Raw genomic sequence first — 19,603 nt, forward strand, 5'->3', positions numbered from 1 at the left:
TGGCCTAGGGAGCAGGGACAACCGTTCACCCCAGCCTGAGAGCAGGGGCCCCCACAGCCACCTCCTGTTTCGCCTAACACTAACGACTTCAGTGTGTCTCCCTTTTTAGCTCAAATATTTCTGAAATGTACACTGCTCATTCACACGTAGCTGGAGGGGCTGACGGGGCCTCCCAGCCTGTGCAATCAGGGCCTCCTGATTGCTTTCTTCTGTGCAGGCTCCAAGAGGGAGAGGGTTTAGGGCACTGTGGAGTTACAGCCAGAGCTGCTCCCAGGCCCCAACTGGCTCTGGGCCGAGGACCCTGGTTCTAGCTTTTATCTGGATGCTAAGAATCTGTGCAGCCTCACTTTCTTCATCTGTCCATTGGGTTTTTTTAGGTGGGCACTCTGAGCTTCAGGGAGTCGATGCCCTTGAATAGGAGCAGGACTCCACAGCCCCCTAGACTCAGCTCAGCTCTCACAGCTGCGTGCCCCGCCCTTTGCTCCATCCTAATTCCCATGAGCCACACTCTTGCTGCCCTTCTCACCTTTGCCCGGCTGTGCCCTCTGCCTACCACCAGCGCACACTCTTCCAGCCTCCACCCCAGCACCACTTCCTCCAGGAAGCCATCGCTACGTTCGGCATCCTCTCCCTGTCCTCCTGCACATAGCCCACCGTGCGCTCCACACATCCCCATTGTGGTCTTTGTCACATCCAGAGGGTGATTAATTATCTGTGTACAGTGACAGCAGCTTCCCTGCGTGAGGGATTGTCATTGTCACAGTGGGGATGGGGATGGGGACATTTCCAGCACTTCAGAGGCAGCTAGTGGAGCTCAGTGGCCCCCGAAGCGTGGGAAGCAAAATGATATCAGGTAGCACGCAGATGAATGTTTCTAATTGTAATAGTCTTATGTTTGTTTTCCTTCTTTTTATGTCAAGTGATATTGGTTTTCCATTTATAATAATGCTTACTTTTTTTCTCTTTAAAATGCACTTAAGGAAAAAAAAAGAGTCGAAAGGAAAATAGTAACTAAATCATAGCACAGGTGTGAGTGGGCAGGCAGAGGTCATGTTGTCTACATGAATAGCTCCAGCCCGGGCTGCCCCGATGGAGCAGGACTCCAGGGTGTGTTCAAGCCCATAGGTGGGGGTGAGAGTCCTGGACACCCCAGTACCTACCCTCCAGGGGCACAGAGACCATGGGAAGAGGAAAAGCAAACAAGGACAGTCACCACCAAGGACACCTGCAAGTTCTGGGGCCCCTTGAAACACCAGTGGCTGCAGGCGGCAGAGTGGGTGCTGGAGGACTTCCTGGGAGAGGTGACCTGAGTTGGGACTTCACAGATGAGGAGCACAGGGGCAGGCAAAGGAGGCGTGGAGGGCAGAGGGTGAGAAGGAACAGTACGTGTGAGATGTGGGTATGAGAGACAGTGGTCTGTGCACGGGGAGAGCAGCTTGGGAAAGTTCCTGAGCTTTTGGAAGCCTCTGTTTTCCCATCTGTGAAATGGGAGTATATTAAGTACCTCCTGGCATTGTTGTGTGGGTATTCAAGGGTCTTAATAGATATGAGCTCTCAACCTTTGTAGATTTGCAGATTAGAGGAGAAATATCTGGGGTTTGATGTGGAGGTAGAAGTGCTGGTAATAGAAATGGGGCTTGGCTTCCCGAACCTATCTAGGTTCCTGTGGTAAAAACGACCAACTCCAGATTCCCCTAGGAACAGGGACTTTTGTGCCTGGTTTGAGAGGCACAAGAGGAAATGCAGGGCATCTCAGGGAAATGGCATCAAGTGAACAGGAGGGGCTCTTCAGAGGCTGTGGCCATCCAGAGAGAAGCTGATGTTTGTCAGATGTTGGCAAGTGCGGTCTGGGGGCTGTGGGGAGCCAGCCAGATTAAACTGGAGCCTCTTGGACCCACCTTCACTTTCAGGGCCCACCTAATGAGCCCACAGGAAGTGGCATGTGTGCGAGAACTGGGTGGGCCAAAAGGTGCTGCACTCCAGCTAAAAATAATAGCTGGTACTTCCTGAGGGTCTGTGCGGTACGAGGGCCCACGCTGATCCTCTTCTCCTCCTGGTTAGACTGTACATTCACACTCAGGAGGTATTTTGGCCATCTTCCAGGTAAGGAAACTGAGGCTTAGAAAGGGCCAAAGTTGAGACTAGAGGTGTAGCTCAGTGGTAAACTTCTTGCCTGAAATGCATCATGCTCTGGAAATTTTAAAAAGCCCAAGGTTACCAGGCATGTAAGAGAATCAAGGTCTCTCAGAGTGTAGAGGGATGTGGGATGCAGAGTGTAGAGGGACGTAAAGGGATGCCTCCTGTGGGAGAACCAGGCAACTGGTTATTTCCGGTCCTTACCAGTTCCCACCTAGCATGTTCTGTGGGAGCAGGAAAGGGGGCGGTGTACCCCCTACCTGGCTTTTTGAGGAGCCTGGGATTTGAACCCAGGTCCTTCACACTGACCTACCTCCCAGTCCTGTTTATATTTTGCCATAGGGCCTCACTAAGTTATTCAGTAGCCCGGGCTGGGCTTGAACTTGCGAGCCTCTTGCCTTTTGGCAAGTCATTTGCACTCCCTGAGCCTGAGTTTCCATCCGTACGATGAAGACATGGGTTCCCAGCCCCTCCTTCTCTGGAATATAGAACGTTCCAGCCCTTGTCCTCTGGGTCAGCCCAGGAATCCAGCCAAGGGGTGGGGCCACCTGCTTGGCAGGCTTGTCGCCCCCACCCGACCCCTTTTGGTCCTGGGCGGTCTCTCCTTTCCCTTGTCTGCACAACTCCCAGCAGCTGTTCCTCAGGCGCAGGCAGAGAGCCCGGCTTGGCGCGTCTCGGGCTGAGGCCGATGAGAGAAAACAGGTGAAAAGTTCAGCCCTTGTTCTCTCCAGGAAGAAAAATCTGTAGCCTTCAGAGTGTGAAAAGGAGCCCTTTCTTCAGCTCCAAAGCTGCACAATAGAACTTCCCTCCAATTTGCCATCAAAAAGATGCCCTTGGCACTGGCTCCACCGTCCCTGGCGTCCTCCGGCTGCCCCCCTCCCTGCACCGGCCCCCAGTGTAAAGGGACACAGTGACCACAAACACAAGCCACAGGCGATCAAGGGGACGCTTCTGCATCCTCTCCCGTCAGCTCAGGGGTCTAACTGGGGTCACCTCTAGCCAAATGCTTCCTCTCCCCCTGCCCTTCATCCCCACCGCCCTGGTTGTAGGTCACACCCTCATTACCTCCCATTTGGATTTGCTCGACTGCTGGAGACTGGGCACTCTGCCCCTGTCTTCTGGCCCTGATGCATCCGGCCTGGACCATCAAACTCATTATTTCAACATTCTAGAAATGTATAGGGTGACAGGACACCTGTACGTCCACGCTGCCACTAACTCCCCTGTGGCCTTGTGGAGGTTCTCCCCATACCTCCCTGTGCACCAGCTACTCATTCTGCAGAAACAGGCGGTTGGGCTACAACTCAAGTAGTCAGTGTTGGCTTCCTGGAGTGCCATGCTGTGAAGCTCTGTATGGCCACAGCATGTGGGGATTGATTAGTGATGTCTGCGCCAGGTACAGAATTGGAGCAAGGCTACCTCCTATCCTCACTGAGCTAAGTGCCATGCATGATGCCCCTGTGACCTTTTAAGTTCCTCCACCTACTCTGTCATAGCCATTTCTATTCCCACATCATCTCTACTATCATGGTGTGAGTGAAGGCTTTTGCCATTTGCTGTTTTCCTGCTCGAGGTACCCAGCACGTTGCCTAGTACAGAATGAGCATCGGGATCTATTTGTTGAGTGAGTGCTTGAAGGGGGTCTATTTAAATCTGTTCAGTGCATTGCAGTTCAGTTCAAAAAAGTGTTTGGAAGCCCTTTAGGCAGAGAAAAGGTAAAAGGGAGGGGTCCTGAGCCTGAGCTAGGGTGAGGTAGGGATCTCTAGGTCTCCTGAAGGAGACCCCCTTCACCCCAGGCTGTGTGACCCCTTCCCTCCAGCTGCTAGTTCAGAAGCTGATTCTGAGTCTCCTGCAGCCCCAGCATCAGGTGATAACTGGCCCCCTTACCTCTCAGGGATGGAGGGATGGGACAGGAGGTGATAGAGGAAAGGGAGGAAGGTTACAGAATGTGAGGCCAGAGAGGCAGGGCAGGGTACCTGATGGTGCTCAGTGGGGTGGAATAGAGACCCCTCTAAGGCTCCTATTCCAGTTTTTGAGAACTTGACACAAGCTGAAAAGTGAACAGATACCCAAAATGTAAGGTATATGTTTAATGTTTGGTGATGGATCCTCAGGAACCCATCTAGAACACCCAGGTTAAGAGCCTACCCGACAGGAAAAGGAGAGGAATGTGAGACATGATTGGCTGATGGCAGGGAGGGGGGGTGCTGCTGACCATGGACAGAGGTCCTGGAATTGGGACTAGAAGGGCAGAACCTTGAAAAGTAGAGTAAGATGATTGGCTGGGCTCTAAGAGTGGGTGGGATTATGGAGTTAAGAGGCAGGATCCAAGGGAGTGTGGTCTGGAGGATTAGAGTTGGATGATTGGAGCAGTGGAGGTAGGCAGGGGTCTGTAAGGGAAAGACCTCAAGGGGAGGGATCTTAAGGTCAGGACAGAGTGACTGACAGCACTGGGAAGGCAAAGTGGTGACTCTTTGCTCTCCCTGCAGAAACGCTGATGGACTCCACTACCGCGACGGCTGAGCTGGGCTGGATGGTGCATCCCCCATCAGGGGTGAGTTGGTGGTCCCCAAACCTCACTTGGCCCCCAGGATGCCTGGGCATCTGCTGCAGGGCCTGAAAGCCCCTCGCACTGCAGTCCCTCTCTCCCCTTCAGCACTCAGAGTCCCACCTCCCAATCCCCTATCATTGATGGAGCACCCGTTACCATGGCAACCTGCTGGATGCTTTTAGCCTTTATCCCATGGAATCCTCAAGGCAAGGCCAAGAAGTAGGTGCTAGATCAGCCCCTATTTCAGATGAGGAAAGTGAACTGTCACTTCCTGAATACCCATTCTATGTCATTCGCTGTATCAAGCACCTTTTATACACATCATCTCCAGTCGGGACCACAGGGAGAATTACCTCTCTTTTACTGGCGAGGAAACTGGAGCTCAGGGAGGCTTAGCTACCTGCCCAGGACCCTACAACTAATAAGTGAAGGGGCTGAGGTTTGTTTTTGATTTTGTGTTTTGGGTGGGGTTTTTAGTTATTTTTTTCTTGATTTGGTGCTGGGGATTGAACCCAGGGCCCCATGCATACAGAACACATACCCTACCACTGAAATGCACCCCAGCTGGGGCTCAAGTTTGTATCCAGGGTTGTGAGCAAGTCCTCTCTGCCCCTTTTCTAGGTTCCCATTTGGGTCCTCTGAGCCCACATCTGTGAAGATTCCTTTCTGCCTACCAGTTGCAGAGAGGATGTAGGATCAAACATTCCAAAAATGCTGTCCCTCTGCCCCCCATGAGCTGTGTGGTATGGAGCCAGTTGCTCAATCTTTCTGAGCTTTGACTTCCTTGTCTATGAAATGGTAAAGCTGACTTCCTCAAAGGGCCATTGTGAGGTTACTTGCGAAGTATCTAAGGCTGGCCCCCAGTAGAGTATTAATAGCTATGACGATTATCACCATCATCATCATCACTGTCATGGATTTTAATACTTCCAGTCTCTGGGGAAGGCGCTGAACTCCACGACCCATTCCTCCCTTCCCCCCACCTCATCTCCACTGAGACTCAGCTGCAGCCCCTGGGAGCTGCACCCCCCCTCCAGGCCTGTGCTCTCAATAGGCAGGGCCCCAGGGTCAGGCCTCTTTCTGTGGCTCTTTCTTGTCACCAATTTTCCATCTGCAAAGGCGGCTGGGCCCACAGCCCCACCCTGCCAGTAATGAGGCCAGGCTGGGCTTCAGGGCCCCCGGACGCAATTATTTGGGGTGTTTGGGCTGCAGGGCCTCCGCATGTTAATTAGAGAGAGGGGAGAAAGGCAGAGTGCTCTAATTAAGTGCTCTAATTAAGTTCTGAAGAAGAGCAGCGGTTGTAACAAGGGGCTGACTTTGTCACATGGTGCCACCAAAAAAAAAAAAAAAAACGATTAAATGCAATGTAGAGAGCTTCAGAGTGGCCACTGCTGGAGTGGCTGGGCTAGCAAGCCCCAGCTTGGCCTCCCCTCCCAGAGTCACCCCTTGTCGCATCTGACCATTCCCCGGGCAGACTTGGCCCAGGGAATCTGAGCGGCAAAGGGACAAAGAACACCCACTGGTGGGTGGCACCTCTCCTAACATCCGCCAGTCTCATAGTCCCATTTGGCAGTGAAGGAGATGGTAGCCCAGAGAGGCTGAGGGACTGACCCAAGGTTATGCATCACGTTAGTTAGCAGCGCTGTGTTCTGAGACCGCACAGGCAAGCACATGGCTGGCTCTGGGTTCGTCTGACCTGGGGTCAGTCGGGTGGCCTCACTTGCCCTCTTCTGCTCTCTCTGCCGAATAATGGGGCAGTGATGCCATATGTGCATGTCATGACAAAGAAATGACACTATGAGGGTACCCAGCCCCAGGATCCTGATGAGAGGGGAGGCTGTGCTGCTGGGGCCCTTTTCCGTCTATCCAGGTGAAGCCAGCCCCATGTCACGAGGGACCCGAGAGAAGGAGAGGATGGGGAGCTCCCCTCAGCACGCTATCTGGCCCACTAGGGAGACCAGACCAAGGGGGCCAAATGTGCCAGGCCCTTGTGTGTGTCTGTGTGCAGGGCCGTGGGCACTGTGCCCTTCCCAACTTCCTGTCAAGTGGCCCAGCCCTCTGCAGCACGGAGGCTCTCTGGTTCTCAGTCAGATTTTTGATGCTCAGGCTGAGATCCCATGGGTGCTGGAGCCTCTTTTCTGGCAAGAGGGGAAGGCAGGCAGGCTCCCTCTATGAACTAGAGGTCAGCCAGCTCTCAGGAATCTTAGCAGCTGAAAGCCCCAGAGAAATGCCCTGACTTTCCTATCATACTAGGAGGTCAACGGGAGTGAGAACTGTCTTTTTCTATCATACTCAGAGTCCCCAAGGGCGAGGACAGTACCTCCTGGATCAGACAGGGAGCTGCTAGAGGGCAGGAGTTCTGTCTTACCCTATCAGACTGGTAGCCCCCAGGCACAGAACCATCTACCTTCATCAGAAGGAGCTCCCTAGGTCAGGGACCTCCCATTTCCTCCTGCAGGTGGAAGCTTCCTAAGCTCAGAGTCTGTGTCTCCTTTATAGATTAGGGGACCCCTCACAGTGGGAGCCACATCTACCAGGGGAATACCAAGAGCAGGGCATGTGTCCTTCCCATCGGATTGGTAGTGTGTCACTTCTACAGACTGGGGGATTCCTTGAAGTCAAAGTCATGTCTGCCCCATCAGATCGGGAATTCTTTCACAACTCCGTCATCAGACTGGAGGGTCACAAAGACAGTCTGCGTCTCCCCATGAGACAGGGTGTTTCCTAGGGCTGACCCTCCGCCTCCCCCGACCTCACTGGTGTTTCACCCACAGTGGGAAGAAGTGAGCGGCTATGACGAGAACATGAACACGATTCGCACATACCAGGTGTGCAACGTGTTTGAGTCAAGCCAGAACAACTGGTTACGGACCAAGTTCATCCGGCGTCGCGGTGCCCACCGCATCCACGTGGAGATGAAGTTCTCAGTGCGTGACTGCAGCAGCATCCCCAGTGTGCCCGGCTCCTGCAAGGAGACCTTCAACCTCTACTACTACGAGGCTGACTATGACTCGGCCACCAAGACCTTCCCCACCTGGATGGAGAATCCGTGGGTGAAGGTGGACACTATCGCAGCTGATGAGAGCTTCTCTCAAGTTGACCTGGGCGGCCGGGTCATGAAGATCAACACTGAGGTGCGGAGCTTTGGGCCTGTGTCCCGCAGTGGCTTCTACCTGGCCTTCCAGGACTATGGTGGCTGTATGTCCCTCATTGCTGTGCGTGTCTTCTATCGCAAGTGTCCCCGCGTCATCCAGAATGGTGCCATCTTCCAGGAGACGCTGTCGGGGGCTGAGAGCACATCGCTGGTAGCCGCCAGGGGCAGCTGCATCGCCAACGCTGAAGAGGTGGATGTGCCCATCAAGCTGTACTGTAATGGGGACGGCGAGTGGCTGGTGCCCATCGGGCGCTGCATGTGCAAGGCGGGCTTCGAGGCTGTGGAGAACGGCACTGTCTGCCGAGGTAAGGGCCACGGCAGGGCAGGTGCCCCTGCAAATGCATGGAGTTGGCATTGGTGGAAGGTTTGGGCCTGGCAGCCGGGGCTAAGGCTGGCAAGGGGAGAGGCTCAGGACCAACCCTGAGGCTGTCTGAGGCAGTTTCCCAACCTGCAGCGTTGCCTAGCTTCCCAGAGAGAGGCCCGTGGTATTATTTACAAGCACGTAGGATGGGAGGTATACCAGATGACTTGAGTTGGTATTAGGATAATGACTTTTCATTCTAATTATTGTGTGCTTATTTGTGATGACAAATGGTAGGTATTTTTATTCACTTACAAAAGTAATGTGGTTTCCTACAGACATGTGGCACACATCTGTGATCCTGGCACTCTGGGAGGCTGAGGCAGAAGAATTGCAAGTTTGAGCCTAGCCTGGGCAGCATAACAATTTAGTGAGATCTTATCTTAAAATAAAATCAAAATGAGTTGGTGATGTAGCTCAGTGCAAAGGCTCTGGGTTCAATCCCTGGTTCCAAAATATGTGCTGTGGTTTCCAATGTAAGAAAATGAGTAAATTATAATCAATAACATTTAGGTGTGAAAGAGTTAACATTTATTGAGCTTTTGCTTTATTGGTCAACATAGGCCATGCTAAGCTGCAGTGATAAAACAATCAGAGTTTATTCCTCACTCACTGCTACATGTCCAACCTGGGTCAGCTTGAGACTCCTCCTGCTGGAAGCCGAGTGGATAGAAGAACCGCTGTTTGCAATATTGGCATCATCAGGACAGAAGGAAGGAAAGCACGTGGGAGGTTGTACACTGGCTCTGGTGCTTTCATAAGGAATGGCCCACGGTAGGAGGTACTGCCGAGTGGTAAGGGAGCTGTGTAGACAGAAAGATGTGGCTTCCAATCGATCTTGCCCGTTATTAGCTGCGCAACCTTAGCCAAGTGCAAAACCCTCTTTCACAAGGTATACAAGGAGTCAAGCGCTTAACGCACGTAAAGTGCTTATAAGGTTTCTGGCACACAGGAAGTGCCTAATGATGTTCACTAAGGGAGATAATATCTCCCAGCCCTGTGTGAGCAGATGCATCGCAGTGTGAACAGTGAGGATGGGTGGTTGTGCAGGGGGATTTGAAACCACTTATGTTACTTGCTGTTGTGTTCCCATTGGAATCTGAGGTTGAGGCCAGATCCCGGTGTATCCCAAATGCCAGGCTGTGTGTAGATCCTGTTCCCAAGCCATTGGAGGGCCAGGGGGAGGTTAGGCAGAGGGGATGACTGCAGTGGTCCCACCTCTGTGGCTTCTGCCCCCAGGCCTTGGAGATGAGCAGGCAGCATTTTCAAGATTCTTGGAAAGGTGAATGGGGGCATCAGAGAAAGGCGGCAGTGGGTTTCCTGGAAGCAGTGGCAGCAGTCTCCAGAGATGATGGCCACCTGGACCAAATATCACGGTGCTGGGGGAGGGGAGTGTGGTCAGGGGATGTTTTGCTAGTGAAGTGGATGGGATATGAAGACAGCTCAGAGACGGGGAGGGGAGGCATCAGAGGTAAGAGAGAATACCAGCTCGCAGGGAAGTTGTGGTTTAGGAAAAGACAGGAGAAAATTGGGAGAAAGGGCTGGTTTCTTGGGGGAGATAACAAATGAGTTGTTGCTGTTGTTATTTGTCTGCTTGCTTATGTTTTGTTCAGTTTTGATTTTTTTGTGGTGCTAAGAATTAAACCCAGGTCCTCAAAACAACAACCACAACCAGGTCCTCATGCATGCTAGGCATCTGCTCTACCACTGAGTTACACCCCCCCCCACCCGCAGCCTACAAATTCAGCTTTCTATTCTTGGAAAAAACACAGCCCTGGACAGTGGTGAGACAGAGTGGGGGGATACAGAAACAGGCAAACCAGAAACCAGTCACTCACTGCTTGCGTATTCATTCATCAAACTCTCACTGAGTCTACTTGTTAAGACCTTGTGCTGAGCACCAGGTAATGCAGAAAAGCATCCACCTGTGGCATTGCCTTCTGGGGCTCACAGTCCATGGGGGAGAGAGACCTATGAATAAATAAGGGAGTGAGGTGTTAGACTTGTGATGGGCACAGAAAATGACAGTTCTCAGAGGAAGTGACATTGGAGTTGAATCCGGGGAGAGGGATATGTTGAGTAGGGGGCCCAGAGCTTCTGGAGGATAAAGGCCCGGGGACACCAACCAGCTCAGCTGTTTAGGAGAACTGGTTTATTCCACCATGGTCAAGGGCTCCAGGAAGATGCAGGAAGGGCTGTCACTGTGAGGGGGTACTTTGAAGAGGAAGTATATTTGTTATCTGCTGCTGTATAACAAGTTACCCCTGGGGAGCAGTTTAAAACAACAACCTTCTATCATCTCACAGCTTCTGAGGGCTGGATCCCAGGTGTGGCTAGGGTGGGACCTCTGGCTCCGAGACCCTCATGAGGGTGCAGGCCGGCTGGCAGCTGGCACCATAGTGTCAATTGAAGGCTCCACTGCAGAAAAGTGGCTTCCAAGCTCCCTCGCATGGTTGTCAGGGGCCACACGTGTGGAGTGACTCACCCAGAGAAAATGTGACAGCACACTGGAGACAGAAGCCACCATCTTTCTACAGTATGATTTCTGAAGGGATACCTCATGATTTCTGCTATATTTTCTTCATTCAAAATGAGTCACCAGGGAACAGACCCATCCAGGCTAGAAGGGCCCTGCAGCATCTTAGAGGCTGCCTGTCAGAGGCAGGTTCCTGGGTCAGAGCCTCCTCTTGCAGGTACTGAGGATGCAGGTGGTGCTGGGCCAGGACATGTCTGGCTCTGGCTCCTTTCTGCACCTTTCCTCCCTGACAAGTCACCCAGGCCTGGGCGCAGGCCATTTAGCCAGCGCTGGGTACACATGGGGCCCAGTTAGACCGCCAAGCAAGCTGAGAAAGACCCACAGGACCCACCAGCTGCTGCGTGGCCTGTGAGGAGCCACCCATCAGGGGGCTACTCCCATCCAAATCTGGCAGGCACTGGCCCTGCCATCCGGGCCACAGAGGAATGGGGATGACAACTCACATCTGAGTGGCTGGCCAAGTGCTTTCCCATCCTGCGCCTTAGAGATTCACAGTCTTATTGTGGATCAGAACCACTGGGGAGCTGGTGAGGACACAGATTCCTGGGTCTGGCTTGGACCTCTTGCCTGGGTCTGTAACATGGCCCTGAGGTACAGCCAAGAATCAGTGTTTTTAAACAAGCAGCCCTGATGATTCTGTCCGGGAACCACAGCCCAGATGTGCACTGAGATAACGCATCTTAGCCAGACAAAGCTGGGACTCAAGGCCATGGGGGTGACCACAAGCCCAGCCCCAGCCCCAGCCCCAACCCCAGCCACCCTGGGAGTAGCTGGCCTCCAAGAGGACGGGGCAGAATCTTGGAGGGTGTACTTGGAAAAGAGCCACTGATTGGCCAGATATAATTTACAGGAAGCATCCCATTACTTTGTGGATACAAATCACAGAAAACAGAGCTGGATAAAGTCTTGGCAGGGGGAAGCAGGGGCATCCTCATAGGGAGCAGACACTGTCCCACGGCAGGCAGTGTGGCTAACAAGGCCTTGCCAGTTCACAGTACAGCTGGTAGTTTACAAAACTAAGGGCTGAGCTGATTCAATCTTACTCCCTTCCTCTAGTGCCTACCAAGTGCAGGACGCGGTGGGGGAAGCCAGTCATTTGACAAGTGTGTATTGAGTACCCACTGTGTGCTGTTTTAGCCCTCTGGTAAACGTGTGTTGAGCACCTAAAAAGGAACAAGACACAAGTCACATGTGTTTATCGCCCTCCCAGAGTTTTTAGTGCAGGTGAGTGAATCGGGGGTGGGGAGAGTTCATGAACAAATAAACCAGTTACAGATTATGATGAATGAAAGGGAGCGGGGAGCCTATGTGACCAGAGAGATCCACAAAAGGACCTGCTTCAGGAGGGAGCAGTTTCTTGGGAGAGGTGGCACTTGAGCTGACAGGGGCTGCCCTGGGAGGGCTCCGGAGAGGGTTCCTGAGAAACCCGAGGCTTGGGGCTTGCCCTCAGATGGCTCCTGGGTGAGGCAGAGACTCAGACACATGGGGAACACGGTAGAATGTGTCCTACCAGGAGCAAGGTCCATCCATGCACTTGGAGGAGAAGGCATCCTTTGGACAGGGGATCTTGGAAGGCTTCAGGGAGGTGGCCTTTGAGTTAGGAAGGGTGAGCAGGAGTCAGATGGGTAGAGGAGGGAGGGAGGAAACTGTATGGCTCAGGGCCTGAGGTGGCAGTACAGGGCACCCTGATAGAGGGCAGATGCTCTTCCTGAGTGGGGGCCGGGGCTCGCCTTTTCCCTGTACATTCACCTGATTCCGTTCATTGTGTCCCAAATCTGGGCCTGCGCTGGCTGTGTATCCGCAGGTGAGGGCTCCTGGGACTCCCAGTAGAGCTTTGCCCCTTCGCCTGCCCAGCCCCAGCCCCCTCAGAAGCACAGCCCCCTGGGGCTTCCCACCAGCAGGTGTGCCGTGGAGGCCAGGGAATCCCAGGATTCCTACCCTATGGCTCTCGCCAAGGCCACAAGCCGGTTCTCTGAGTCTTTGTCGTTCCTGGTTGGATTATAAAGTGCCCTGCCTCAGTTCCTCCAAGTTGTCTGTCTCTGTATCCCTATTTCCGTTGGCTTCTCCTTGCCCACCTCAGCCCTTCTCCCAGCCCAGCAGGAGCCCCCCAGCCTAGCCCGGTTGGGAAGCCCTGCCCTCCTCTTCCCAGTACCTGACCTGCATCCACGTTGCAGTGGCCTGGGGGCGGTTCCACGGAGAGCTCAATAGCCACAATGCTATCGGGGGCCTAATGGGATTGTTAATATTTAGCTTGGATGGGGAGAGGGGCTGTGAGCCAGCTCAGAGTGGTTGCATGCACATGTGGATTCACTGGCTCCAGCCAGGAGTTCCCAGTTTCCAGCTTGCAGCTGCGGGCTTCTCCCAGAGCCTCCTTTCTGTGTCCCTGCCCTGTTCTGCAGTCCTAGCCCTGGCCTCTCCTTGACCTTGGCTTTAGCGACCTGGTTTCAAACCCGTCCTGCTGCTCACTAACTATGTGACCTTGGGCAAGCAAATGACCTTCTCCCAACCTCTGTTTTCCCATCGGCAAAACATGATTCACACAAGGGCTATAGTGCAAAGTCAGATACTGTACTAAGGAAAGTGTTCTAAAACTAAAAATGAGGATTTAGGAACACTGCCTTTGGTCTGTGTTGTTTTGTTTTGTTTTGTTTTTGTGATGATCTTTTCATTTTGAGGAAAAAATAACTTTTCTGTATCACAAGAGCAATCCAGGTTATTTGTAGTATCTTTAAAACTTGCTGATAAGCAAAAAGGAGAAAATTAAAATTTCTCATAATCTCATCACCCAGAGATAACCACTGTTAAACTGGTGTAGAGCCTTCTGGAGATAATTATGTGTACTTACACATCGATTTTTTTTTTTTTTTTTTAAGAAAAGAATGAACTGCTAAAACTACCTGAGGGTTTTTGTTCTCTCCCACCCCTGCCCCACCCCCACAGTTCTGGGGCTTGAACCTGCAGCCTCGCCCTTGCTAGGCAAGGGCTCTACCACCGAGCTACATCCCCAGCCCCAGAACATTTCTGACTTCGTGTTTCATGGACATCTTCCATGTCCTCTTGAGAGCTTCAGCGTCATTTGGGAAGGCCCTTAGAACTCCATAGCATAAGTGAACGCTACTTTCTTTACAGTGGATCTGCATGCAGATTGCTTGCAGGCTTTCGCCATTTTAAACAAATGTTGGCATGAGCCCCATGGTTCCTCTGTTTTCTTGCCTTGCTGCTTGTATTTGCTCGGGATATATTTCTAGGCATGGAATTGTGAGGTCAGAGGGCACATACTTTTTTTAGAGCTTTCGACACGCATAGCCAATTTACCCTCCAGAAACTCTGGGCTGAGTTCCCCTCCTGGCAGCAGCCCCTGAGCCTTCCTCTTTCCCGGCAAGCTCACCAGCATGGGGGTTTATGCCTATGGCTTTATTTTTTGTTTTACTCCCAGAATCCTGTGCTTTCCTAGCTGAAAGAGGGAGGGACCAGGGGTCCTCTCTAGGCCCTCAGAGTGGGAGACTGGACCACCCTCAGGATGGTCTCCTTCCCACTCTGCTTTCAGCCCCACCCCTGCCCTCTGAGGCTGGATCACTGGCTCAGATGTGCCTGGGGAGCCTGTAGGGATGGGGCGCGGTCAGTCTCAGAGTGAGAAGCAGGAAGGCCGAAACTGGCAGAGCCTATGCTGGCTGCGGAAAGGGTGTGAGGGTTGGAATGTTGAGTGGGAGGGGAGGCCCAGACCCCTTCCCACAGAAAGTTCTGCTGCTTCCCTTTATGGGTAGGGTAGAGACACCCATCTGAGGTGGGAGGGTGATGGGTAACCCCTGTAGATCTCAGATTCAAGCTTGGGCTGGGACCACACAGGCCAGCCTTTGCGGGAGAGGCTGGATGGGGTACCTCAAGCTGTTAGGGTCTTTGTTCTTAAAAACTGGAAAAGATCCACATCCTTCCCCTCTTCTCTTTCCCATCCATCCATTGGTCCATCCATCCATCCATCCACCCATCCACCCATCCATCCATCTACCCACCCATTGGTCCATCTGCCCGCCCATCCATCCATCCATCCATCCATCCACCCATCCATCCACCCACTGATCCATCTGCCCATTCATCCATCCATCCATCCATCCAAATGATATTTACTGAACACCAGGTTCTGATTTTTCTGTTTGGAAGGGGTCATAGTGGGCTAAAAACAAATACATATGAAGTACCTTTTATGTGCCAGGGACTGTCCCAGCATTAGGGGTCCTAGGGAGGATCTAGCATGGCTCCTGCCCTCAGGGCTAGCCACTCTAGACAGCGGACAGACACATATGTGGACAGTGAAGGTGCAGAGGGCTGCTGTCATGTTGAGTGCAGGTAGATAGGAGGGGCCCATGGAAGCAGGCAGAGTGTCAGCCAGGATGGTGGTGGCCAGAGAGGGCTTTCTGGAAAAGGAACCACTCGAGTAGGACTGAGTGAGCAGCAAGGAGCTAGGCAAGGAGGAGAAGGAGCTACAAAGGTCCAGAGGCAGCCACAGTGAGGGGTCACTTGCAGCCCTTTCTCCTCTCTGAGTCAGCTAAAGAGAGGATCTGGACACAAGGGTGTCAGATGATTCTTTCTCCTGGGTCTTCATCTTCCAGGGGTCTGGGCAGGAAATACTGGATAATTTTGGCTCTATATCTTCAGAAGTTCTCATCCATTATTCATTCTAATCTCACTCCCCAGGCACCTAATGTGCGCCAGCCCCTGGCCATGTGTGGGGCCAGCTGAGATGATCAAGGCCCTTCTTGCCTTTCTGAAGCTTCCAGTGTGTGGCAGTGGAGACAGCGCCATTCATAACTACAACTTTGGGGGACTCAGAAGGTGTAGGGAGAGAGACAGGAGGCTTCCTGGAGGAGAGGTTTGGAGGCTGGGAGGAACCAAAAGCAGGAAGGGAAATAAGTCCAGCAAAAAGTGGCTGGAAACGATACTGATTTTGTTTTTCTCTGTTGACGTCTAGGAAGGGTGCAACCATCCAAGGAGGAACTGAGTAGAGTGAGACAGGGAGAGAAGCTACCAGGGCTGTCAGAGGCCAGGGACAGGAAGGCAAAAGGGCTCCCTGTACCCAGCACTGTTTTTCTTATTAGTTCTGTTTTACAAATGATGAACTTGAAGTCCAGAGGGGGTCAGCAAGTGGCCCAAGGCCACACAGCACTCTGTGGCAGAGCCAGAATTTCACCTTTGATTTCTCCAGTTTGCTGGGACAACTTAGTAAACGGGGGTAGACAGATGCCAGGATGTCCTCTCCTTTCATACCTGAGGCCCATGGCTCATCCCTGGAGAAGGATCCCCATCCTATGGAGGGGTGACCAGCCGGATGTGGAGAGCAAAGCACCAGAGGCAGGTCTGCACTCTCCTGCCTCCCACTTCTGACCTCTTCTGCACAAGTGGCATCCCCATGGCCCTCAGCCACTCTATGGGCTGGGTGAGGTCATGCCTATTTTACAGAAAAGCAAACTGAGGTTTGGAGCAGTGACAACGAGGAAGGGGTAGGAGCCAGCCCAGCAGCCAACCCAGGAGCCCCGCACTGTCCTCTCTGGGTCCCTGCTCTCCTTGAGAACATGGGCTTGGCGGATGGGGTCCAGGCTGCCTCTAGAACACTCGAGTGGGGCCGTAAACAGCTGGGGAAGTTCCCCTCCCTCCGGCCTCTGCCTTTCATCTGGCCGGGCCTCAGGATCTGGCGAGAGAGCCCGTTTATTGAGGAAGTTTGTGCATTTAACAGTTTAAGCCTTTCTAAGCCTGTGGTACAACAGGATTTGGGAGCCGTTAACAATTCTGTGTGGTTAAGAGATTTTCGTTTCTCTGCGGCAGCTGGCTCAGGTCCCACTGGCCCACTCCAGCCTCCACCCTACCCTGTTGGGCACCCACCTCCCTGGGACCCTTGGTCCTAAGGTATTCCCCCGTCCCTGCTGCTTCTCTCCATCCTCCCACCCCAAGCTTCCAGGTATGAACTTTGACCTCAGAGGAGGAACTGAGGCCCAGAGAGGGAAAGGGGGTTGACCTAGGCCACATGGCCTCCAAGATGCTTGACCTGAAACCTGCCTGAGTCCCTTCCCCATCCCAGGCTCTCTGCCTTGGGGAGGAGAGGATAGAATACTGTTAATTCCTCACTGGCAGAACTCAAAAAACCCCTGTGACACTAGTGTGATCCCTGCCAAGGCCTTGGGGCAGGGCGGGGGTGAATCACCTTGTTGGGTACAGACCGGGATCAGACCTCAGCCTCGCTGGGGTCCTAACGAGCTGCTTCACACTACACCAAACAGCCTGGGCTTTTTTCTCCATGGCTTGGGGGAGAAATGCCATTTGTAATTATAATGTCTTACACATGTACAGTATTTGTTTACTTACACCCCGCTTAGCTGCAGAAGAGATTGGAGGCTGCTTTGGTGTGGCATTTGGTCTCACCCCATGAGATGCTTTGATCTGAATGACACTCACCCGAGAGAGGCACCTCCAAGGTTGTTGTCACCATTTTAGAGGCAGAACACTGAAATCAGGAGGGGATAAGATGTTCCCAGGGTCAGGGTCACGGAACACTTTGAGTGGGGCTGGGCAGAGCTGGAACCCAAAGCCAGCACTGCTGCCTCCTGGCCCGGGTTCCTGTCTCTAAGGAGTCCAGGCAGGCAGCTCTGTCTCCCCTCTGCAAACCTGAGACCCCAGGCTTCCCCAGGACCCCATGGAGACTACATCACAGGTGGGAGGAGCTGGGCCTGCCTTGGACATCGCTGTGTGAGGACAATGATGGGTTTGGGGCAGCTCGATCAGGCTCCAGGGGCCAGGGGCATCCCAGTGGGACTGGTCTTGAGGCTCCTACCCTCACCACCGTCCAGACTCTGGCCCTCCCCAGTCTCTTCTGTGGAGCCCTGTGCAGGCTGGATACTGCATCTGCGTTCACTACAGGGGCTTGTTTTCTGGTCAGGGTCACACGGCACCCAGTGGGCCAAGGGAAAGGGCCCCAAGTGCTACCCCTATCAGCCTACACGGAACGTGAGCTTCCTCTGTCCTCTCTCCCCACCCTCTGAATGCTGCTCACCAGCTGCATGGCAGTGAAAACTGAGGGCCAAGGAAGTTCAATGAAATGACTCTCCCAGGGACCCGGACTAGACTGGGCTCTGGTCATAAACCACAGATTGGAACTAGAGGTCCGGGTGGAGGAGAACACATATCGATGGAGTGTTAGCTGTGCACTAAGCGCCTGCCCTGGGCCTGGTGGGCAATGCTTTGCTGAATCCTTATGACCCCCAGGAGTCAGGCATTATAGAAGGGGAAGTGAAGGCGCGGAGAATTAGGTAACCAGTGCAAGCTCGCAGTTAATGGATGGTGGAGTCAGACATGAAATCCAAAACCTGTACCCGTCCCATTGGAATGTTTGCAGTGTTTCATCATTAGTAAATATGCTCACACTTTTCATCTCATTTGATTCTCAACAACCCTGGAGGTAAAAAGGGTTTTATCCCCATTCTCTAGAGGAGGAAATTAAACCTCAGCAGGGTGGGAGGACCAGCCCAAGGCTCGTTGCTAGGAAGGGACGGAGCTGGGACTCAGATGGGGTCACTGGGTGAGTTGATTGCAAAGCCTGGGCTCTACCCAACAGCCCCGTTGATGCTGCTCCTGATCCTAACCTGTCCTGAACCCATTTCTTCAGGCTTTTTTCCCCCACTCATCACCCAGGCCACCATGTTCATGTTGCCATGGCAGTGGGTGCTTCCCCGGCCTGCCAGCAGCATGTGACAGAGTGACTGTACCTTTTCTGGGACCATGTCTCTTCTGGAGCCTCTCATGGATGCTTTATGGTGCTTCCTGCTCACCTCCCTCCCCCTGTACCCTGGAGGGACTCTGTGCCAAGTCCTTAGCCTCCCCCTCTTCCCTTTGCCTGGCTGACTCCCTCCGGTCCCATGATGTCAAAGGCCTCCTCTGGGATCATCTCCAGCTCAGCCTCCTCTCTGGAGCCCAGACTCTCCACCCACCCACCTGCTGGCCACTTCCACCCTGCCTCCACCTACCTCGTCTCTCCTCCAGCCACAGCCACAGGGCTCCTTGGGACACCTGGTGTGCTCAGAACGCCCTGAGGTTCCCCCACCCAACACAGAGCAAAAGCCAAGAACCCCAAAGCAGCCCCTGAGGCCCTCCATGCTGGGTTCCTCCCCACCTCTCTGGCCTGTCTCCCTCCACTTCCTTCCTGACTCCCTTGCCGTAGCATGCTGACCTCCTTGGCTGTTTCTTCTGCCTGGAATGCTCCTTCCTCAGATAGCCACATCGATTGCTTCCTTGCTTTTTCCGGATCTCTGCCTGGTGTCATCACATTGAGGCCCCTGTCCAGCCTGTTTTTGTGCAAGCGTGCATCGCATCCCCTTTCTCCACTCCATCTCTCTGTCATCCTGTCACCAAACGACATACTGTGTACGTTTGAGCCCGTTCCTCTGCTACTGTCTTTCCCAGCCGCAACATCGGCTCCACCAGGGCAGACATTTCTGTCTGTTTCATTCATTGCTGCATTTTCAGGTTCTAGGATGGCATTTAGCTCATAGAAGGGGCTCTGTGAATACTTGCTGCAGAGCCCGCCCCACCCCTGCCTCAGCCATCAGACCCTTCCACCCCTAACGGGAGTGACGCTGCTAATGAAGGCCCTTGGAAAGGCTAGGGGTGCTTTATGCCGCCTTTAGGGAGGGTGGGCTCCTAAGGGGCTGGCATGGCCAGGATGCCGCGCAAATTTGTCCCTGGTTGGGACGGATACTTGTGGTACAGACAGAGGGTCCTGATTCTTGATAGGATTTCCCATATGTTCTCAAATCCTTCTTGGATCTGGTGGCCTCAGAAAGCATTTTTCATTCATGTTTATCTTTCACTGGAACAAATTTG

General features: G+C 53.2%; 1 protein-coding gene across 3 annotated transcripts in view; it reads left to right on the top strand.

Moving 5' to 3' along the window:
- The window catches only part of Ephb2 (EPH receptor B2), a 142,078-nt gene that overhangs the window by 19,930 nt on the left and 102,545 nt on the right, over nt 1–19,603 (top strand). For all 3 annotated transcript variants that reach the window (XM_013519671.1, XM_005394748.2, XM_005394747.2), the window contains 2 exons: nt 4,626–4,690; nt 7,462–8,146. In XM_013519671.1, the coding sequence (XP_013375125.1) occupies nt 4,634–4,690; nt 7,462–8,146 (742 nt within the window). In that variant the 5' untranslated portion in view covers nt 4,626–4,633. Of the gene's footprint in view, nt 1–4,625; nt 4,691–7,461; nt 8,147–19,603 lie in introns of those variants that run through there.

The sequence above is a fragment of the Chinchilla lanigera genome, unplaced genomic scaffold (genome assembly GCF_000276665.1).
Source record: "Chinchilla lanigera isolate Chin_1 unplaced genomic scaffold, ChiLan1.0 scaffold00051, whole genome shotgun sequence".
Lineage (NCBI taxonomy): Eukaryota > Metazoa > Chordata > Mammalia > Rodentia > Chinchillidae > Chinchilla > Chinchilla lanigera.